Consider the following 24110-nt stretch of genomic DNA (forward strand, 5'->3'; position numbering starts at 1 on the left):
TGGGTGCCATATAGGAAAATGTGTGCACCCATATTACAGCTGAAGTCCCTATGATGCTGTCAGTCATTAAAGGGGTCATCCAGGTTTATGACATGGATGACCTATTGTTAGGATATGTCATCAATATAAAATCAGTGGGGTCCAATCCCCGTCTCTCCGACCGATCAGCTGTTTGTCTCACAGAGGTTATTACAAACATCACCGACTGTTATGGTGGCATCGTAATCTATTCAGATGACAGATTCTGACGCTATGCCTGATAACTTCTCTGATGTCTGATCAGCGCAGGCACACTCAGGCGTCGATCAACAGACTGGTAGGTCATAGGCAGGCCAGCAAGAGTTAATCTCTGCTGGTCTGCTTGTTAGTCTCCTTTGATCACATGTTGCGGGAGAGCCAATCACATCAGCTTCCCTCCTATATATGCTGGCTAGATCCTGCTTTTTATCCAGCTATAGTTTATCTAAGCTGGTCTGGTAAGGTGTTGTGACCCAGACTATCTGGTGGTTGTAGTACTTGTTGCTGTGTGCAAGTGTAGAGTTAACCCTTGTTGTCTGTTTGTTGCAACCTTCCTGCTCTTGCTTTTCTCCCGAGTCTCTCATTTTTTGTATTCTTGTGGGTTTGCAGTGTATCAGGGTTTTGGTTTCCCCTGTCTGTCTTTATCTGTGTTTCCATCTCACTCCTGCCCCTTCTTTCCCTGCTTGGAGAGGGGGAATCATATTAGTCCTGGTAAGGAGCATAGGCAGGTAAGGGGCTCAGACATCTCGACCATTAGGGGTAACACTGAGGTTATTGATAGCCTAGGGAACCCTAGTATAAGAGCTCCTGTCCCTTGCTATCTTGGAGTCCCATCATGACACTGTTACCAGCTCCGGCAACAGCTGGATGTAAACGGTGTATGGAGTGGAACACCAAAGCTCCATCATATTGGTAATGCAGCTTCACCACTGATACGATGGATCATCAATCTTATAGTAGTGAAAAACTCCTTTATACCACTGGTCAGGCACAAAAAAGTGACTGTAAAACACTCACCAGAAACGGACCTTACTTTCTGGTGATAAGGAAGCAAATTAATTTTTCGCATAGGTTCTGCATTCTTTCAAGCATTTGTAATGTTGCCGTTCTTCCCCATTGAAGTCGGATATCGCAGCAAATGTCACAATTTCCAGCAATTATTACCTGTTCTATGAACGTGATCAGAGCTTCCCGGTTACCGAACCATTCCCGTTCCAGCTCCTCCTCACGTGGAAACTTGTTGCAGCTCAACTCCAGTGTAATTTCAAAGCAATTCTTGTAAAGATAATTGAAATCTTGCATACCTGCACATGACGAGAACAAAGCCAAAATCAGGCAAAGCAGGAATGTCACATCAATCAGGATTCACGCGCTATATGAATATATTGCTTTACTTAGGGATACAGCACGATTCCCATTCCAAAGCTGCATTCACCCTTCAGAGCTGAACTTCCTCAGCATCTTATGTGTATACCAGTGTTGCAACTCCCACGGACGTAAATGTTGACCATACGAGCATTGAGCCAGCAGCTATTAAACTTGCATGGCCTCTTCTTGCGCTGCACTCATCTATATGTTAATATTTCTCACACAGAGATTTTTACAAACCTCGTCAACTGTTATGGCAGCGACGGGATCTGTTTAGACGACGGATTCTGATACTCTGCCTGTTAAGGTCTCTGATGTCTGTGATCAACACAGGCAGACTTAAGGTACCGTCACACTAAGCAACTTACCAGCGATCCCAACAACGATAGGGATCGCTGGTAAGTTGCTAGGAGGTTGCTGGTGAGATGTCACACTGCGACGCTCCAGCGATCCCACCAGCAACCTGACCTGGCAGGGATCGCTGGAGCGTGGCTACACAAGTTGCTGGTGAGCTCACCAGCAACCAGTGACAAGCCCTCAGCGCCGCGTGGAAGATGCTGCGCTTGGTAACTAAGGTAAATATCGGGTAACCAACCCGATATTTACCTTGGTTACCACCGCACGGAGCTACACGTGCAGAGAGTAGGGAGCAGCGCACACTGAGCGCTGGCTCCCTGCTCTCCTAGTTACAGCACACATCGGGTTAATTAACCTGATGTGTGCTGCAGCTAAATGTGCACAGAGCAGGGAGCAGCGCACACTGCTTAGCGCTGGCTCCTTGCTCTCCTAGTTACAGCACACATCGGGTTAATTAACCTGATGTTTGCTGCAGCTAAATGTGCACAGAGCAGGGAGCAGCGCACACTGCTTAGCGCTGGCTCCTTGCTCTCCTAGTTACAGCACACATCGGGTTAATTAACCTGATGTGTGCTGCAACTAAATGTGCACAGAGCAGGAGCCGGCACTGACAGTGAGAGCGGCGGAGGCTGGTAACAAAGGTAAATATCGGGTAACCAAGGACAGGGCTTCTTGGTTACCCGATGTTTACATTGGTTACCAGCCTCCGCAGAAGCCGGCTCCTGCTGCCTGCACATTTAGTTGTTGCTGTCACACACAGCGATCTGTGCTTCACAGCGGGGCAGCAACAACTAAATAATGGCCCAGGACATTCAGCAACAACCAACGACCTCACAGCAGGGGCCAGGTTGTTGCTGGATGTCACACACAGCAACATCGCTAGCAACATCACAAAAGTTGTTCGTTAGCAGCGATGTTGCTAGCGATGTTGCTTAGTGTGACGGGGCCTTTAGGCGTTTACCTGCAACAAGGTCGTTTATAGGCAGGCTAGCAAAAGTTAATCATTGCTAGTCTCCTTATTAGTCTCCTTTGATCACATGTTGTGGGGGAGCCAATTACATCAGCTCCCCTCCTATATATGCTGGCTAGATCATTCCTTCTATCTCAGCTATAGTTTATGTTAGCTGGTCTGGTGAGGTCTTGTGACCTAGACTATCTTATGATTGTAGTACTATTGCTAAGTGTGGTTGTGGAGTTAACTCTTGTTGCTACCTTCCTGTTCTTGATTTTCTCCTGAGTCTCTCATTGTTTATTCCTGTGTGTGTGTGCAGTGTGTCAGAGTTTTGGTTTTCCATTGTCTATCTTTGTCTGTGTTTCCATCTCACATATGCCCCTTCTTTCCCTAAAGGTATTAGATGAAGTTGAGGTCAGGGTTCTGGGTGGCCGGTCATGTTTTTCCCACCAAACTCGCCCAACCAAGGCATACTAAGACCCATCTGTCAGAGTGCCAGAACGTGATCCAACACTGCACAGAACACGCCTCCTCCAGATTCCAGTGGTGGAGGCTTTACATCGCTCCATCCAACGCTTGGCATTGTGCTTGGTGATGTACGGCTTGGCATTGTGCTTGGTGATGTACGGCTCAGCATTGTGCTTGGTGATGTACGGCTCAGCATTGTGCTTGGTGATGTATGGCTCAGCATTGTGCTTGGTGATGTACGGCTCAGCATTGTGCTTGGTGATGTATGGCTCAGCATTGTGCTTGGTGGTGTACAGCTCTGCATTGTGCTTGGTGGTGTACGGCTCAGCATTGTGCTTGGTGATGTACGGCTCAGCATTGTGCTTGGTGATGTACGGCTCAGCATTGTCCTTGGTGATGTATGGCTCAGCATTGTGCTTGGGGATGTATGGCTCAGCATTGTGCTTGGTGATGTACGGCTCAGCTTTGTGCTTGGTGATGTACGGCTCAGCATTGTGCTTGGGGATGTACGGCTCAGCATTGTGCTTGGGGATGTATGGCTCGGCATTGTGCTTGGTGGTGTACGGCTCAGCATTGTTCTTGGTGATGTACGGCTCAGCATTGTGCTTGGTGATGTATGGCTCAGCATTGTGCTTGGTGGTGTACAGCTCTGCATTGTGCTTGGTGGTGTACGGCTCAGCATTGTGCTTGGTGATGTACGGCTCGGCATTGTCCTTGGTGATGTACGGCTCGGCATTGTGCTTGGTGATGTACGGCTCGGCATTGTGCTTGGTGATGTATGGCTCAGCATTGTGCTTGGTTATGTACGGCTCAGCATTGTGCTTGGTTATGTACGGCTCAGCATTGTGCTTGGTGATGTACGGCTCGGCATTGTGCTTGGTGATGTATGGCTCAGCATTGTGCTTGGTTATGTACGGCTCGGCATTGTGCTTGGTTATGTACGGCTCAGCATTGTGCTTGGTGATGTACGGCTCGGCATTGTGCTTGGTGATGTATGGCTCAGCATTGTGCTTGGTGATGTATGGCTCAGCATTGTGCGTGATAATATATGGCTGCTGCAGCTGCATGAAGCTCACGGCGGAGATGCCTGGACTCTGCAGTTATAGAGTCAACAGAGCGGTGTGACTTTATTGCTCTCTGCTCCTAAGCACTCGGCCCCCCGCTCTGTAACGTTATGGGGTCTCGACTTCTTGGCTGTGTTGCAGGTTTTCCTTCCACTTCTCAAAAATATCACTCACAGGTGATGGGGAAATATTTAGAAGGAAGAAATGTCATGAACAGACGTTTTACCCCGGTGGCTCCTAATACAGGATACACTGGTATCAGTGAGCTCTGCACCATAAGTGAGTTCTGTCACATGGTAGTACAGGCAGATGGCATGGGTGAAGATGCAGAGCAACGAGGGGCTGAAGGTTATCCCTGGCGGGGCGAGGGACCAGAGGGTATACAATGGGACTGGATATTACACACCAGGGCGGAGAGGTGGATTTTATACATCAGACAATGGGACTGAATGAGAAACCTGAATTCAATGATTAAAAAGTGTGTCCCTTTTTTGTCCATACCGTGTCATGTATATATTCCGCTGATTAATTTGACACCAATGGCTGCACAGCCTTAGGAGCTTCGTCTGAGTCTTGATGGCACCCTGAGATGTATATATGGAGATGTATGTACGAAGATTAATACTGAGGGGTATTTAGGGGTAGACACCAGTTAAATAAAACCGCTATACCATAACTGCTAAATATACACACATGCGTTCAATGACTCCAATACACGGAGCCACCTAACAATACAGAGATGTCCTTTGTGCCATATTTAGCTGAATAATTAACACAGGATCTGGAATGCTGTGTTATGAGCGCGGTGGTATCTGAAAACCAAGTATTTAAAGTGTCGCTATTAATTTACACCCCGAGAAATAATCTCCTTAACTATTTTAGGCATTTGCTCCGTACAACCTTCAATGGCCTCAAACAGTGAAGTTTTATGTGTTTTAAGAGTAAAGACTCCAAGAAACTGAACCAAAATGTGAATTGGAAAAATATATGTTGTGACACTTTAGATCCACAGAAACAGCTGCGGTTTCTTTTGTTTTCGGGCCTTTTTATGTAATTTTAGCTAAAATATGTTGCCATTTCCTTATAGGGGATGGATGTTGGCTGCATTCTCAAAAATAAAAAATAAAAGTTTCTCATCTTTTCACAGATCGACTGTGGTATTGTAAATTATCTCCATTCACTTTAATGGAGCAAAGTGCAATACTAGATACAACCTGTGGACAAGTGGGGCACTGTTTTTTTTAAAAAAAAAAAAAAAGCGCGCGGTTATGCTTTCCTAATGCTGTACAGCCTCTTAAAGCGAACCTGTCACATTTTACATGCAGTTCTACTGGCTGGAGGCAACTTATGGACTAAATTGATGGTTTTTGTATCAGGATATTCAGTATAAGGCCGGTTTTACACATTCAACATTCATAGTCTAATTAAGGACCGTATTTTTCGAACTGGCCACAGGTCTCGTGAGCCGAACTTCACAGCTTCATATGTACCTACAAAGCAGTTGAATTTGGGTCAGGAGACAGACGGTCAGTCTGTACAGTACGATCCATTGCCAAACCATGAATGATGCATGTCTGAAACTAGCCAAATTGGAATGCTATAAATTACAGTATGGGTTCTTGAATTCTGAGGAGTCCAGTGGGCGGTCCTAATTAATAACACACATTTAAAGACATTTTCCGTTTTTGGAAAGCCTCTGTCCCCTGGCTGCAGTTTGAAAAAAAAAAAAATCAAATGAACTGCTTTACTCACCCTCTCCAGGTCCAGCTGTTACGAGGGTCTCCTGTCCGTGTGGAAACTGATGACAGGTTTGATCTGTAGTTGCTTTCTTTTGGTGCAGCAAGGGTTAGGCTGCTTTCACACATCCGTTTTTTGCCTTGCGGCACAATCCGGCAAAAAAAACTGATGCAACGGGTTTGGCGAAAAAACGGATCCGTTGCAGCAGTTTTTTACATGCGTTCCTTCCGTTTTTTGACAGATCTGTTATGCTACTGAGCATGCGCAGTTCAAAAAACCGGATCCATCGTTGGACTCCATCATATGGACTCCATCATATGCCGGATGATGACGGCGCCCATAGGCTTTCATTGTAACTTATGCCGCACGGCGCCATGCGGTTTTTCGCCGGAGACAAAAAATGTTGCAAGCAGCGTTCCATCCGGTCGCCGGATCAGCTATTTACACCGGATCTGGCAAAAGCTGGATGCAACACAAGGCCATGTGGCACAATCCGGCGCTAATACAAGTCTATGGGGGAAAGAACGGATCTGGCGGCGATAAACGCTGAATCCGTTCTTTCCAGTTTTTACCGAATTGTGCCGCACGGCGGAAAACGGATGTGTGAAAGCAGTCTTAATGACCTTTTCCTTGCTGGTAGTTCCCTGTTAGTCTTATCTCAGGTGCAGCCGGTTTGTGACCACTCCCTTTGTCTTTAAATAGTCACATGTTTCATCACATGTTGCTGGTTATAGATTTCATTCTGAACTGACCACCTTGGAGGGAGGAAGCTTCTCGTAGCTGCTGGAGTCTTGTTGCTTGCAGCTCTGGTGACGTTGGAGTATATCCTTTTTGTCTGAGTTCCCCTGTGTTTTATTACTGCAGTCGTACAGTCTAGTGCACTCACCGGCCTTCACACTAGCTAGGGTGATTGGAAGGACAGCTAGAAACTAGGCATGTGACGGCAGCGTGTGGGGGGGGGGGAAGAGGACCCGCTTAGGGACGGTAGGGAGCTTAGGGTGCAGACTCAGGTTAGTGTCAGGTGGTGACCCGTCTCTTCTCTCCCTACCGTTAGGTCTTCCTGTGGCGCCATGGACTAGCCAGGTTGTCACAGGTACTACAACACACACCCCCACCCCGAGACAGGCACATCAGCCAGACACAAAATCCTTGTTGCCTCCCTCCAGGGGCTGATGTCCTCACCAGGTGGGGTGGAGCCAGGTGGTTGGCCCCACCCACTGAGGAGTTCACAGTCCTGGAGGCGGGAAAAGGAAGTGAGTAGAGATCAGCTAGGGAAGTGGAAGAGAGAGGAGTGAAGTGAGGAGTAAACTGACCGTGTCTGGGTGTGTGGCCCGGGCACTAAGAGCAAGGTTGGCAGACGGTGGTGGCCGTCTGCAGGAGAGGCAGATCAAGGCGGAACCGTAAGACTGGGGACAGGCGGTGGCCCGCCGGTACCGAACCGGGGAGCGAAGTGAAGCCAGCACACACAGGCAGGGCTTGCGGACCCCGACCAGGCTTGGAGCCGCCATTAGAGGTCAAATCCGTCAGTGACCGGAACCCCAGGGGTTTCCTAACAGCCAAGACCCGATTGAAGGCAACCGTCCGACCAGCAAAAGGAAATACAGCTACCGCCACAGCTAGAGTTCCAAGGGCCAGAGCCTGCGGGCAAAAGGGCTCCTCCGGCACATATACACGCTGGGGAGCGGGTTACCGGTGGGAATCCATCGGGACCGAACATACACAAAGGTGCAGGGAAAGGCAGCCACCACCAACCGTCCGGGAGAAGTCACAGCAGCCGGCTGCGGGACCCGTTTGGTTTACCAGAGACTTTGCGTACATTTGTGGCTGAGTGAGTACAACCGTGCCATCCGGCACCGCGCTGCGCAGTCCAGGCGACCCTGCACCTTGCCAATCCTGCCTCCCAGTCACCTCACCGGGCCCCGGGACCACCAACCCCTACCCATGGAGGGGGAAAACGACATCCCAGCTGCTCCCTGCCATCGCTCCCGGGATCCCCGTCACCACCAGCAGTGGTGCCCAACTTCACCACAACTCGTGGGTGGCGTCACGGACCAAATCCCCAAACCAAACTACCCCCTTTCACTCACAGGCGAGGAGCGCCGCTCGAGTCTCCGGATCCGGCCCACCACTCGAGCCACCAAGCAGCCATCGCAGCGGCGTCCTTCCCCGCCCGCGACATTCCTACCTTTTTCCATTATAGCCTCTGTTGTGCCATGCACCAGGCAATTCCTTGCCCAAGCGTCACACCAGTGCCAAGTCTTTGCCACCACTCCTGGTGTCCCTTATTGTCTGTAGTGCTAATGTTACTTTAACAGTGCTGCAGCCAATCTGTCAGACGTTCTGAGGGACTTGAACCATCAATTCGGGCACTGCAGCTGAGCTCACTTATTGGCTGCAGCACAGTGGACGTCACTGTTGCAGAGAGTAAAGGCCCTGTCACACACAGAGATAAATCTTTGGCAGATCTGTGGTTGCAGTGAAATTGTGGACAATCAGTGCCAGGTTTGTGGCTGTGTACAAATGGAACAATATGCCCATGATTTCACTGCAACCACAGATCTGCCAAAGATTTATCTCTGTGTGTGACAGGGCCTTAAGGCTATGTACCCACGGGACAATGTACCCGCGGATTTTGCCGTGGAAATCTGCGGGCTTATCTGGATTTTCCAGATAAATCCACAGGTTCTAGCAAGTACAGACACTCCCCACGTTACCCTATGGGATTTGGGGAGTGCTGTATCTATGGTGTGGTATGTACGGCTGCGGAAAATGCTGCGGATTTCCCGCAGCCGCACGTAACTGCATGTCAATTATTCATGCGGAAATATCTGCTGAATTCCCGCTCCTCCACTGTGGAGATACAGGGCGGGAATTCCGGCGGAATTCTGCTCGAAATCGGCACGGTTTCTGAAGCTTTACCACAACAACTCCGCAGCAATGGATAGCTGCGGATTCCGGGGAGCAGCTGCAGTAAACCTGCGGACAAACCTGTGGCAAAATCCACGGGTACATTGTCCCGTGGGCACATAGCCTAACATACTCCAACAGCAGAGGCGGTAACTAAGCACATCACTTGGGGAGTATCAGTAAAGCACAGTATGTTTTTTAAAGTGAACTGTAACCCAGGGAAAGGCGGTTTCCTAAACCAGAAAATCTCTTTAATTGAAGAAGGTTGTCAGTCACTGAAATGCACCACACACTGGACTACTAAGCACAGATCTAAATGTAATTATTTTATTTTTCAACAAAACTATATATCAATCTGTTCTGTGCCCCTATCATGCTGCCCATGGGTCAGAATCCATTTTCAACATGACAGGTGCCCTATAAATTTCTCAAGTCAGTAAAGCCTTCTGAGAACTACTAGGAATAGTAATGAGCGAACTGTTGGGTGCTCGGTACTCTTAAACCAAGTATAATCCCCATTGACTTCCATTGTACTCTGTAAACGAGTACCGAGCACTCGTACATCAAAAATGCTACCCGAGCACCGAACAGTTCGCTCATCACTAATTATGAACTACAATTAGAAGACTTGAATGTCTGATGGGATAATTAGTTCTCACCTTTAGAAAGTGAATACCAAGAAGCTCCATTAGTGATTCCATTGGGGAAGTAGTCTCCACAGTTCCACCCATGGTGCATCCACCCATGGGAGTACGAGTATGCCATTGCAAGCTGTAGAAAGATGTAAAAAAATAAAAGATCAGCTTATAAAATATAACATTTTTCCAATGCAGTAATAAACCTACAAAAATAATATGCCAATACTCATAGAAAGTCTAGCAGCCTTAAGCCTGATTTACATGGTACTATCTATCGTGCAATTTCACGATCGATTGTACCCTCCCCCGTCGTTTGTGCGTCACGGGCAATTAGTTGCCCGTGGCGCACAAAGTCGTTAACCCCCGTCACACGTACTTACCTGCTGTGCGACGTCGCTGTGGGCGGCGAACATCCTCTTCCTGAAGGGGGAGGGACGTTCGGCGTCACAGCGACGTCACACAGCGGCCGGCCAATAGAAGCAGAGGGGTGGAGATGAGTGGAATGTAAACATCCCGCCCACCTCCTTCCTTCCGCATAGCCGGCGGGTGCCGCGGGACGGAGGTAAGCTGCTGTTCATCGTTCCCGGGGTTTCACACGGAGCGGCGTGTGCTACCCTGGGAACGATGAGCAACCGGCGCCATTTTAATTAAACAAGATTATGAAACCGAGCGACGAGTACATGACTCACGATTTGTGAGCGATACTGCGTCGCTCGGAGGCGTCACACAGCCCGACGTGGCAAGCGATGCCGGATGTGCGTCACAAAAACGTGACCCCCGACAATGCATCGCACGATAGATCGTCTCGTGTAAAGCACCCTTTAGTGTCATTCTAAGTAGTGATATTAGCTACTTGGGGCCAAACCAATGACTATGATATTCATGACCTGAGCTTATGATAGGTCGTCAGTGTTAGATTGGTGGAGATTCAAAACTCGGCACCACCATCGATCAGCTCTTACCTTGTATGAGCCAGAACATCAGAGCTCCATACACAGTCTACGGAGATGTAATGTTCTGGCTCCATACACTATTTCCAGCAGCCATGGAAGAATAGGTCATCAATATCACAGGTCTAGACTAACCATTTCAGGAATTGTCCACTTTTGAATGTGCCAGTATTTTAAGTGAGCACCTTGACAATAAGCAGTTCTCTAAAGGGACCCCCGGAAGTCAGCTATTATTTGGAGAAACTGTGACTAATAGGGTTTTGCAGGCATAGCCGACTGTCATGGTGGCTTCAGGATCTGTGGAAACTACAGATTCCTACACTCTGCCTGATGACTTCTCTGATGTCTGTGATTAGTGCAGAGAGACTCGGGCATCAACCCACAGACTTGTGGTTCATAGACAGTCTAGCAAAAGTTAATCTCTGCTGTGCTGCTTGTTAATCTCCTTTGTTCTCATTTTGTGGGAGAGTCACATTCACCCTCCTATATATGCTGGCTGGACACTTCCATTAGTGCCAGCTATAGTTTCTCTATACTGGTCTGGAGAGGTGGTTGGATGCAGACTTATTGGCGGTCGTTATGAATTATTGCCATGTGTGGTTGTCCTTTTGTTGCTGCTTTTTGTCCTGCTTTTCCCTTTAGTCTTCCTTTTTGTTCCTGTGCAGTGTGACTGAATTTTGTTTTTTCCCTGTCTATTGAAATCTGTGTTTCCCTCACACTCCTACCCCTTCCTTCCCTGCGGAGGTGCAAGGAGGGGGGAAGGGACAGATTAATTTCATCTAGACGTATAGAAAGGCACTAGGTCCGGCATCTCCACCATTAGGGGTAATCCGGAAGACAGAGATAGCCCAGGGTCCCTCAACATGATGGACAGTATAGGAGTCCATTGTCCTTTCCTATCGCACAATCACAGCCTCACAGACACTTGTCAATAAGTATTTATTTTCTCTATAGGAGAAATTAAGCATTATATATTAAATCCATTGGTTGTCTATTTTATGCAGAGTGGGACCGTTACTCCAGAGTTAGTGATCCTCATGTGATCACTCCACACTCTGGCCAAGGAATGGAGACCCTGAACATAGGACCACCTCTATTAACTCAGAATTCTCTACTAGAAAATGGGTTAAAAAGTTTGAGACATAATGCATGGGGAAACATATCTATGGACTCCTGCATTAATGTTTTGTCCTTCCTCAGGCTGGTATATATCCATACGTTTTTAAAAGTGTATATGTGACGCCCTGGGCAAGCCAGGGGTCACAGGTCACAACACCACCACACCCCACACTCCAGGTAGGCACATCACAGCTAAACTACAAATCCTTGTTGCCTTCCTCCAGAGGCTGATGATTCACACCAGGGGGTGGGCCAGGTGGTTGGCTCCGCCCACCAAGGAGATCACAGCTCTGGAGGCGGGAAGGACCAGGCAGAGAGTAGCCCAGGGAGGGCAAGAGTAAACAAGTAGTGAAAGTAGAAAAGTGGTAAAGGAGGAAAGCAAGTGAGGTGACAAGAAGGAAGGAAAGCCTGAAGGGTCCAGCTTTGTGTAGGGCTAGAACAGCAAGGTCAGCGACGGCGGTGACTGTCCGGAGTGGGACCGTTTGGAAGTTCCTGGAAGGACCCCGTTGGCTGTGTGCCCGGTGGTCTGGAGCAGTGTTCCGAAAGACAGTCAGCACCAGGGCAGGGGCCTCTCGGACCCCGGCAAGGCTAGGAGTCGCCAAATTTGCCGAATCCGTCAGTGAAGGGGACGTAGATCCCCCAGCAACCAAGTCCCGATTGAAGGCAACAGCTCAACCTGAAGCAGAGAGACATCGCCACCGCCAAGGCACCAGTTTCTCAGGGCCAGCACCTGCGGGCAAAGTGTAGAGCTCCTCCGTCCCAGATTGTAGTCGGGGAGCGGGTAACCGGAGGGAATCCACCGCTACCACAAGTCAACCATAGGTGCAAGGAAGAGGGACATCACCGTCACCTACCGGGAGTGCAGGTGCAGCCGTCTGTGGGACCGTCCTACCAGCCGTTTGGTTTACCGTACAAACTGTGTCCGTGTCTCAGGCTGAGTGAGTACCACAGTGCCGCAAGGCACAGCGCTGCCCCCGCGTCCCTGCGCCCACCAGGCCCCGCACCTCACAAACCATCACCGGGCCCCGGGATCACCAACCCCTGCCCACGGAGGGGCAACACAACACCTGGCTGCTCCGCATCACCATCCCCGGGATCCCCGCATTGAGCAGCGGTGGTGAAATCACCACAACCGTGGGCGGCGTCACGAACTATAACAATCCCCGCACCCAACTAACCCCTTTCACTCACGGGCGAGGAGTGTCGCTCGAGAAACCCCCGGGATCCGGCCTACGGCTCGAGCCACCACTGAGCAGCGGCCGCCGGACCCGAGCAGAAGGGGGCGAGCGTAGTGTGCTGACACCCTCCTCCCCGCCCGCGACAACTTGGTGTCACAAACAGGATCTTACCGCTCTGCCGTCTGGTAGAGGTGCGCCTTGTTACCGCCGGAGGTATCCGGCAGAAAAATTGCAGAACCCGCCATCTTTGGCGCGAAAAGTTCCCGCTCGAGCGTCTTCTCGAGCAGTAGAGGCGCGAAGGCCAAGACCCCGCCCCGAGAGAGGAGGGGCCGGAAAGAGCTAAGGGGGACGCGATGGCGGCTGGCGGCATGTAGTCGCAGCTATAAAAGCAGGGACGCCAGGACCCTGCAAGCATACTGTTCCTGGAAAGAAAAGAGAAAGTCACCATGTGGATGCCGTCCCGAAACACCGTGGCCCCCGCGCCGGGAACCGCAGCGTGGGTGGAAATCCGGACCACGCAGCTCCACCTAAGGCTGCAGGTCAAGATGCAGCTCCTCTTGGAGGAGTGGGAGACCGACATGGCGGACGTTATAGCCACCGTGCGGAGACGCGAGGAGGAAGCGGAGGAAGGGAGGGTGAGTGACCCACGCCCCTATGTCCCGGAGGGACCGGTCGCTGCGGCTGAGGGACCCGGTCCAAGCCCTCTCCCCCCGTTGCCTTCCTCGCCACCCGTCTCGGGGGCCGTGACCCCGCCACTAGGCCCGCTAACACCGCAACCGGTAGCGATACCCAGCCCGTCCGCCCCAGCGGACCGACCTGTAGCCGGAGCCCGTAGCAAACCGGAGGTGTTGCCATGGAAGGCCCCGAAGATTGTGCCAGAGACAGTCCCCGAGCAGTTTCCCGAGCCGGAGCCGATGACCCGCTCCGAGCCGAAGGCCCAGCTGCGGAAAGCCCCTGTGCCCATCCCCCACACCTCGGCTGAGGTGGCGCCGGGTTGTTGCTGCAAGGCAGCGCCCAAGGCCATGACACCGCGGGATACGCCGCCCACCTTCCTGACCGTTCTGGATGTCCCGCGGGGCCCGACCCATGCGCCGGCGCTGGCAGCAGCGCCATATTGGGACAGGGAGCCGACAAAGCTGGGCCTGGAGATCGCGGAGAGGGAGAGAAGGAAAGCCGAGCTGGTGGCCCGAGCCATTCGGGAGAAAGAAAATCTTCGGCAAGCGACCTTCCGTGTCCGGGGCCCGTTGTATGAAGGGCAGGTGAGGCGGTTTGATGTCCGCCGGGGCTACGGATTTATATATGAACCGGGCCTGGAGGCCGAAGTGTTTGTGGCCCGGCGGGATGTGAATGCCCATCTGCCCGAGGAGCATCCTGGCCGTAACCTCATACCGGGAGACATGGTGCGGTATACCCGGCACTGCGGAGAGAGGGGGTGGTTTGCCCTGGATGTGAAGCTTAGGGGCAGCAACGAGAGCAGGGTGAGCTCTGCACCCCCTCCCTCGGATGAAGCAGCAGAAGGACCGGAGTAGGGCAGCGGATGCCCGCAGCACCGTCCCCGTTGGGACCACCACAGTTTGTTTGTTGAAAAGTTGAAAGTTTTGCTGATGATGAAAATGATAATTACCGAACAGTTACCTGATTTGCTTGTGATTGAACCGGCCGGAGCCGGCACCGTTGTCCCCGTGGGGACCGTTTAAAAATGCATGGGAACTATCCATGGACAAGCCCGTGAACTTGCAGGGCAACCACAGACGTTAGTGGCTTGTAAATATGTTGGTTACCGTTACCGTTTTCCGCAATGCCGCCTCCGGAGAGGCAGGTTGGAGGGAGGGCCCTCAGCAGAGCAGGCTAGGGCCCAGCCACCAAAGGAACCAGTGGCTACCCTCTGGAGGGGAAGGACAGATCCCGCTCGGGTACCGTGTGCTGGACTGTGGGTCAAGGGGTGCTGCCTGGGCTTTAGGGGCAGCATCAGGGCCAGGTTGCTTGGGTGGGAGAGAGCGGAAACCGTAACCGTAAACCGTTGCAACGTTTAAGAAATGTGCCTCCCGTCTTGGGAAGAGTTATTAAAAATGTGAATATGTTGATTTTCCAAATGTTATCTTTTTCAGAAAAATAAAACCGGTGTAGGACGGCAGCCCGCGGACGGTCTGCATTTTGCTAAGGGGGAATGTGACGCCCTGGGCAAGCCAGGGGTCACAGGTCACAACACCACCACACCCCACACTCCAGGTAGGCACATCACAGCTAAACTACAAATCCTTGTTGCCTTCCTCCAGAGGCTGATGATTCACACCAGGGGGTGGGCCAGGCGGTTGGCTCCGCCCACCAAGGAGATCACAGCTCTGGAGGCGGGAAGGACCAGGCAGAGAGTAGCCCAGGGAGGGCAAGAGTAAACAAGTAGTGAAAGTAGAAAAGTGGTAAAGGAGGAAAGCAAGTGAGGTGACAAGAAGGAAGGAAAGCCTGAAGGGTCCAGCTTTGTGTAGGGCCAGAACAGCAAGGTCAGCGACGGCGGTGACTGTCCGGAGTGGGACCGTTTGGAAGTTCCTGGAAGGACCCCGTTGGCTGTGTGCCCGGTGGTCTGGAGCAGTGTTCCGAAAGACAGTCAGCACCAGGGCAGGGGCCTCTCGGACCCCGGCAAGGCTAGGAGTCGCCAAATTTGCCGAATCCGTCAGTGAAGGGGACGTAGATCCCCCAGCAACCAAGTCCCGATTGAAGGCAACAGCTCAACCTGAAGCAGAGAGACATCGCCACCGCCAAGGCACCAGTTTCTCAGGGCCAGCACCTGCGGGCAAAGTGTAGAGCTCCTCCGTCCCAGATTGTAGTCGGGGAGCGGGTAACCGGAGGGAATCCACCGCTACCTCAAGTCAACCATAGGTGCAAGGAAGAGGGACATCACCGTCACCTACCGGGAGTGCAGGTGCAGCCGTCTGTGGGACCGTCCTACCAGCCGTTTGGTTTACCGTACAAACTGTGTCCGTGTCTCAGGCTGAGTGAGTACCACAGTGCCGCAAGGCACAGCGCTGCCCTGCGCCCACCAGGCCCCGCACCTCACAAACCATCACCGGGCCCCGGGATCACCAACCCCTGCCCACGGAGGGGCAACACAACACCTGGCTGCTCCGCATCACCATCCCCGGGATCCCCGCATTGAGCAGCGGTGGTGAAATCACCACAACCGTGGGTGGCGTCACGAACTATAACAATCCCCGCACCCAACTAACCCCTTTCACTCACGGGCGAGGAGTGTCGCTCGAGAAACCCCCGGGATCCGGCCTACGGCTCGAGCCACCACTGAGCAGCGGCCGCCGGACCCGAGCAGAAGGGGGCGAGCGTAGTGTGCTGACACCCTCCTCCCCGCCCGCGACATATACAGCAGAAATCTATTATACCAATATCAATGTGATGCCCTGGCCTATCAGGTCGTCACAGGGTATTGTGCAATCTGCCCTTCTGTGCAATATCCACCTCCTCCTTGGTTACGGGTCCCTAACAATTGGTGTTGCCAAAACCAGCTAATCAAAATCCTAGGAACACTCTGCACCACACCCACCAGTGGACGGCCTGAATGGAATAGGGTCGCCCACTTGGGGGGGGTTGGTTAAGGGGAGGTCAGGAGTGTCAGGAGTCAGTCAGAGAAAGAGAGTGTAGTGTTCGAGGTGAAAGTGAGAGGAGGTCAGGAGCCGGGCTCCTTGGAACTACTAGGTAGCAAACGTTTGTCTGGGCCTGGTAGGAGCTGGACCCCTGGTCGCAGGGGATTGTGACAAGGGGCACGGCATTGTCGTGGAGGACAGCCAGCGGCCTTGTACCATCACCGGGCTGGGACCAGGGCATGACGGGGTACGTAGACCCTAGGTCAGGGAGTAGCTTCAGGCAACCTGACAATTCGCCCGACGAGAACGGAGCCTTCAAGATCTGCTCTCCACCCGCTCCAAAATCGGGGTACTAGCGCAACGAGAGGGATAGGACTTTCCACAAATACGGTCCAGGAAATCCCAAGCGTGAACCCTGAGAGCAAGCTCCCTCAGTTAGCCATAATGGGGAGCGGGACCAGACTAGTTTCAAGCTACAGGGACCAACTAGAAGGAAACAAGGTGCCAAGGGAAAGGTCACAGATCAACAGGCAACACCAGCAGAAAAGGGACCCAGGCGTGCTCCCCCTCGACGGCAGCGGTGTCCAGAAATTTGGTTTACTAAAGTTGTCAGTGTTATTGGACTGAGTGAGTACGCAAGTGACCCTTGCCTCCTCAACGGCACATCCCTGTCACCATCACCGAGTCCCAGGGTATTCCCCTCTACCCATGGAGAGGTTAAACACCTGGCTGCCCACTCCATTGCCACCGGGTACTCCCAGCTGCAGCGGTGGTACTCCACCTTACCACACACCATGGGTGGCATCACAAACTCTCAATATACCACCCCCTGTAAATACCCCCCTTCATTTGAGTGGCCGCGAGACCCCCGGGTCCGGAGGCCCCTCGAGCCACCGCGGATCTGGGTCCGAGCAGCTCGGCTGCTGGCATGGGGGCGGCACCTATACAAACTGCAACAAAGCATATACAAACAAGAGCAACCACAACAAAATATATTTCCATAGAAAACAACTTCATAACTAACCTAATATCAACAACAAAAAAACAACAAAAACAACATATGTCTGTAGATGTGAACCTTAACCCACCCAGAGGTCAACCATGTGGCCCAGAAAAAATAAGCCAAGGACAACATATGTCTGAAGATGTTGGTCACTAAGCAAGAAACAAGAGAACGATCATTTGGTCCTACAAGAAAAAAAACAAAGGTGAACATATGTCTGGAGACCTCAACCACATCCCAAGTAACCAAAAGGATAACCCACATGTCCAGCCAGAACAAAACCCTCACAACAGATATGTCTAAAAGATATATGCCTGTAGACACAAAATTGACCATAAGAATAACCACTAACCATGTGACCATTAATTACTTTGGTACCAGAGTTTTGACCTACACTTGCTAAACATGTTCTGTCGTATCCTCAAGAAGTGTCTCCAAAAGAGGTAAATGGGTGGTTTCAGTCTTTACATTTTGGTGGCCATCAATTCTAGATTAGCAGCAGTTGGTCTATAATCAACTATTATTTAGCTGCTGCTCAAGATATTGCTGCGCAGTTGCGTTGAAGGAAGTAGAGGATAGCTGCGAGAAACTGAATGTCGGCTACAAAAATATACGACGCAGGCAAATACGGCTGTGAATATTGAAGAGGCCGCATCACTCGTGCACCACAGCCACTTCAGATGATTAGAGGAGGTCAGACTATAAGACCCCACAAATCTAATATTGATGGCTGGATATCCCTCTATATATTGTCAGTAACCTGACAAAAAGAGCAACCATTACATATCTACATGAAAATGTACAAACTAGACCAACAAAAAAACAACCACCTCTAATATTTGTATTAGAGAGCTAACGGTTAGCGTTGCTTTACATGCCAGAATGTCCACGACGCTTCAGTCATCCTCCTCATCACATTTTCAAATTTTGCACCTGTGCAGTTAGGTCAGCTCGCGCTGGCGCAGTTTGCTCTGCCATATCGCGGGTAGAGCAGAAAACATAGCTGCCCTAGCTCGTGCCGATGAGCTAAATGCGCAGGTGCGAGTACGGGCGGGTACGAGCATGGCGCTGGTGAGGTCAGCGCTGTGCATAACCTCACCAGCGCAATGTTCGTACCCACCCATAATCTCGCGCCTGCACATTTAGCTCACCGGCGCGACCGAGGGCAGCTGTTTTCTGCTCTGCCCGCGATATGGCAGAGCGAACTGCGCCTGCACAAGACAACCTAACTGCACAGGCGCGAGATTTGAAAAGGCGACGAGGAGGATGACTGAGGGCATCATCCCATCAATCAAGAAAGGAGGACGGCGATCAGCGGCAGGAGGGGGAAAGGAGCAGAAAATGAGCCTGCCCATCTGGCCAACACAGGTAATTAGCATACCTAACGGCCAAGTTTTATAAAGTTACTTGTGGGGTCTGGAAGAGGAGTAAGGGCCAAGGTGCACCTTCATAGAATGCAGCCCAGGAGCTGCAGAAGGTGATTCTTTTAGTTTAATAGGTAAAAATCTGGTGACAGGTTCCCTTTAAGTAGTAAAGTTTCCTAGCAATCCTCGCTGCATATACAAAACCATTTGTATTCTGGCGCCTTGGTGGAAGGAGCTGCTGGGAAGTTGTCTTGTGTTGTATCTTCTCAATTTTGGTTGTTATTCCCCTGTTTGTCCACCTACCCTTGTGTTGTATTACTGCAGGGGTCGATCTAGTGAGCCTTACCACCCCATTCCCTAGCCAGGACTATTGTAGGGTTATTCCAGGGCTTCAGGTTCCAGCTCAGCGACAGATGCGGAACCTGTATAGGGTCTGGCTAGGAGTGCATGGTACAGCGGCAGGTAAGGGCAGGAGGTGTCCCATCTACCCTCTCACTGGTGCCAGGGCCCACCATTGTTATTGTATTCCTGGTGTCCCCCTTGTTTGTGGTGTGTTTTTGTTGTGCATCAGTCATCTGTTGGTCTGAATGCACGTGCCATGTTTAAAGTGTGACATTTATATATGTATAATTGTGTATCCGATATTTTAACATTTATTCTTTTTCTCGCTAAAATGTATTTATTTTCACAAAACCTGTTGTGAGTTAAAAAAGGGGGGGGTCCCATGTTTGTAACCTTTTTCTCTGGATGACCATACACCATGCAATACCATATTTCTCCTGTGGAGGTGCTGCAGAGAAACTACACACTAATAAGATGCTCTGAAGATTACAGACAATCAGAGTTGTTGTTAGGGTCATCTGCGATCAACTCATCTTTTGAGAATTATTCTAACAAAAAGAGCCAAAAAAAAAATGTACTAAATCGCTACTCAAAACTGCAGCTGGTTCTGGTTTATTCACAGGCCACTATTCAGACAGCTTTGTTTAATCTTTGAGATATAGCGTCCGGCAAGGCCAACCATAGCTTTAGATGTGCCTAGAAATGTCACAATAGGATTACATAAAGGTCAATCCCTATTCCATATGTGCCTAACCCCCCCCCCCCCCAATAACTCATAAACAGATGTCAAGAAAGATCAACCACTGGAAAACGGGATGGTGGCGCTCTTGCTATCAACTTATAAGTAGTGTTGAGCGGACCCGGACTTTAAAAATCCGGATCCGCGCGGTTTCAGCGGTAGATCCGGGTCTGACCCGGATATATCTCTCTCTCTCATTGGCCCGGATTCCGGATCGGATCTCGGACTTCCTTGTCAACCCGCCACTGATCCGCCGGACTCGGATTAGTAACAATCCGCTCAACTCTTATAAGTATGTTTTGCAAAATTTGAGTCTGAGTAATTTGATGCCCATTAAAAAAACATGCAATTGCAATCAAAATTATTAATTCCTAATTGCAAATTATTGTAAGCCCTCTATCAGGCTTTTGGGCTTTTTTTATTTAAACATCTTAATATTAACAGCAGCCCCCGATATTTAGAGGGGATAATTATGTGCATTTGCTTTTACGACATGGCGGGATATGAGCGGAGCCTCATGTCATCCAGAAGCTTCTAAAACATTTGTCAATGGCATTGGATTAATTACCGATCTGAACAGCTTGTCATCAGGGGTAGCTGTATAGCTCGTCATGCGGCGGTAACCTCTGTTCCGAATGTCTTTGGTTTTATCGAATGGATAGTTGGCCACAACGGCGCCTCCGTGTAGATTGGCTGAAAGGACAAAATTGATCTCTTCCATCCAGCGGATCATGGCTCGTGTCTCTGGTTCCACCTGTAAAAAAAAAAATATTTCAATTAATAAACATTATGAATAGGTGATAACAGCTAATTTGGTAGGGAGCCGAAGGCTAGAGTCTCCAGATTGGAAGTCTACTGTTGGAATCTGCTTCGTTTATAGTCTATGGGACTGGCGCTGTACTTGGCTATGACGCCATCGCTTCCATATACAGTACTTTGAATGGAGTGAATATGCTCCACCACTACTCCATTCCAAAAGGGGATATGGGACCCTCATTCTGGTGACCCTGACTAATCTAGCAGCTATTACATATTCTGTGGAAGGGTGATAACTAATTATAGGTGTAATACCCCTTTAAAACAGGTTCCTATTGCCTATTTGATTACGTTTATGTTTCTCGGGCGGAGGAGGGGACGCTGCGCTCTCCCACTGCTCGGGTCCGGCCGCTGCTGCTGCTGCGGCTGCCGCTCGGTGGTGGCTCCAGCGGTGGGCCGGATCCCGGGGACTCGAGCGGCGTTCCTCGCCCGTGAGTAAAAAGGGGATTTTGATTGTGGGGATTTGATTATTGTCCGTGACGCCACCCACGGTTGTGGTGATATTGGTGACACCACCGCTGCTCTAGGCGGGGATCCCGGGAGCGGTGACAGGGAGCAGCCTTGTTGTTAGTCCTCCCCTCCATGGGTAGGGGGTTGGTTGTCCCAGGGCCCGGTGATGGGGGTAGGGGTGGATGGCAGGCGGGTTACAGGGCCTGGTGAGGTGCAGGGTCGCGGGGGCAGCGCTGTGCCGCACGGCACGGTGGTACTCACTCAACCAATGATGAAGACACAGTTCTCGGTAAAACACACGGCTGGATGGACGGGTCCCACAGACGGCTGCGGCATTGTTTCTCCTGGCAGGTTGATGGTGACTGCCTTTCCCTGCACCTATGTACGGTGGTTGGTTCCAATGGGTTCCCACCGGTAACCCGCTCCCCAGCTTGGATATGGGCCGGAGGAGCCCTTTTTGCCCGCAGGCTCTGGCCCTGGGAAACGGTTGCCTTGGCGGTGGCGGTGTCTCCCTCTCTTGGTTGGACTGTTGCCTTCTGTCGGGACTTGGCTGCTGGGAAACCCAGGAGGTTCCCTTCACTAACGAATTCGGCAAATTCACGGCGACTCCTAGCCTTGCCGGGGTCCGTAAGCCCCTGCCAGATGGTGCTGACTTCTCTTTGTGTACCGGTCCGGTACCACCGGGCCACCGCCCGTCCACGGTCCTTACGGTAGACTCTGATAGGCCACTCCTGCAGACGGTCACCACCGTCTGCCAACCTTGCTGATCTGTATGGGCCACACACCCGGACCAACTTCAGTCTGCTCACTTGCCACTTTCCTTCCTTCCACTTTCCACTCTCAAACTGATCTCTTTCACTTCCAAACTGAACTGTCTACTTTTCCCACCTCCAGGACTGTGAACTCCTCGGTGGACGGGGCCAACCGCCTGGCCCACCCCCTGGTGTGGACATCAGCCCCTTGAGGAAGGCAACAAGGGTTTGTGTCTGACTTCGGTATGCCTGACCGGGAGTGTGGGGTGTATGGGTGTTGCGCTCTGTGGCCCCTGGCTTGTCCAGGGCGCCACATATGGGTCTGATTTAAATGGTTAGGCTCAACATTTAGAGTTATCAGTTATCCAAAGGATATGCTGGGGGGGGTGGGTTGTTCACATCGACATAGAGGACTCCTACTGGTGGAGAAAACAGGGCTCTGAGATGCACTCGGCTATCTCTTGTTCTTGGCATTGGTCGATGTCCTAGTGTTTAAGCCTCCATAGATTTCTAAGTCACTATCTATCCTACAAATAAGTGATAACTGTAAATGCTATGAATGAGGGGGGATAGAATAAGCTATATACTGTTCTTGCTTTAGGAGTCCTTCCCTGGTCTAAGGGTGCATATGACAAACAGTAGCTACAGCTGTAGAGTGGCACGGGGCGATAGTCGAAGGCAAGGGATTGACTCTAGACGCCCCAGTACACTACATGAAATGCGTGGTGGTGGCTGGGTATGTGGACTTGTGCTGTGCGGGCTGCGAACCCATGCAGGCCACAAACTGTCGCAGACGTTGGCTGACCGGGATCGGATGGAGACTCACACTCACAAGGAGACCAACAATTCACATTAAACAACACTTTACTGAACAATTTATTCTCTGTCTCAACTTCACGTTTCAGATTTCAACGCTGATCACACACCATGTCTCTGTCAACACTCGAGGTTCACGCTATCTCTCATTCAGTCTCCTCGCCTTCTCCTTTGTTGCCACAAACCACCCACTTCACGACTGACCGGCTATATGTGACGCCCCTGAACTAGTCAGGGTGGCACAGGGTACTGCACCCTCTTTTATCTGCTGGTGCAGGACTCAACCCCCCATGGTTCTGGGTTCCCAACCTATGGTACTGCCTCCATCAGCATCAAAATCTTGACCACACCTCACACCACATCCTGTCAGACACACCAGTGGGCTGCCTAGCTTGAGTAGGGCCGCCCACCTAGGGGTCAGGCAGACTGGTGCGAGGGAAGGGAGAAGAGTGTTAGCCCTCAAGAAGTGAGGAGCTGAGGGGGTAGTGGCTCCCTGTATGTTGTTGGTTGGGTCGCAGACGCTGGTCTGGGTCCGGAGGAATCGGAGACCCGGTCGCAGGGTATTGAGGCAGGGTGTCTAGACCCGGTCTTGGAGGAGATCAGCATCTCAAGCCTAATAACCGGTCCGGGACCGAAAGCATCACGGAGTACAGGACCCTAAGTTGGGGCGTAGCTTCAGGCAACCCGGCAATTAGCCTGTGGAGGATAGTGTCTTCACGAACTGTCCCCAAGAAGATCAGAGATCGAGGGCACTAGCGCAACGAGGGGGATAGGGCTTTCCAACCCATGCAGCCCACTGAAATCCCAAGCGTGAGCCCTTGAAAGCACAGCTCCACTGCCAGCAAGTAGGGAGCGGGACCCGGATAGCTTTAAGCCAACGGGTCACCAGAACATTCCTAAATTGTGCACGGAAGCAGGCTCCGGACCATCCGGCAGTACCAGAGGGGATGGACAACCGGACGAGCTCCCTCAAGAGGGCAGCGGCACCCAGAGACTTGGTTTACCTTTGTGTCAGAGTCTGCTTTGCGGTCGCATCACTACCAACACTGCCTGAGTTAGTACGTGGTCCTCCCATGCTTCCAACCAGCGCTGCGCTTCCCTGCATCTCCACCATCCAGAGTCCCGGGGCCTACCCTACCCATGGAGGGAACGTCATCTGGCTGCCCCACTCCATCTCCCCCGGGTACTCCCATCGGCAGCGGCGGTACTTCCCTTACCGCGAACCACGGGTGGTGTCACGAACTCTAAATCCCCTGTAAATACTACCCTTTTCATTTGCAGTGGCCGCGAGCCCCCGAGTCCAGAGACCCTCGAGCCACAGCAGACCCCGGATCCGAGCGGTTCGACCGCTGCTGGGGCGGCACATATACATCCGTCACTTTCGCTCAATAGGTCTTTACAGATTCCTCCAGAATGAACTATCACTTTCCTTTTCACTTTTCCCCTCCTATAGTGGGCTAGTCCCGACACTTAACTTTGACT

General features: G+C 51.3%; 1 protein-coding gene across 1 annotated transcript in view; it reads right to left on the reverse strand.

Annotated features, from left to right (window-relative positions):
- Positions 1–24110, reverse strand: part of CPN1 (carboxypeptidase N subunit 1) — a 74683-nt gene that overhangs the window by 15649 nt on the left and 34924 nt on the right. Inside the window, exons 4-6 of the mRNA XM_075348432.1 lie at positions 20363–20548; positions 9531–9642; positions 1183–1322 (exon numbers count right to left, since the gene is read on the reverse strand). Of these exons, the coding sequence (XP_075204547.1) occupies positions 1183–1322; positions 9531–9642; positions 20363–20548 (438 nt within the window). The remainder of the gene's footprint in view (positions 1–1182; positions 1323–9530; positions 9643–20362; positions 20549–24110) is intronic.

Source organism: Anomaloglossus baeobatrachus, chromosome 5 (assembly GCF_048569485.1).
Source record: "Anomaloglossus baeobatrachus isolate aAnoBae1 chromosome 5, aAnoBae1.hap1, whole genome shotgun sequence".
Lineage (NCBI taxonomy): Eukaryota > Metazoa > Chordata > Amphibia > Anura > Aromobatidae > Anomaloglossus > Anomaloglossus baeobatrachus.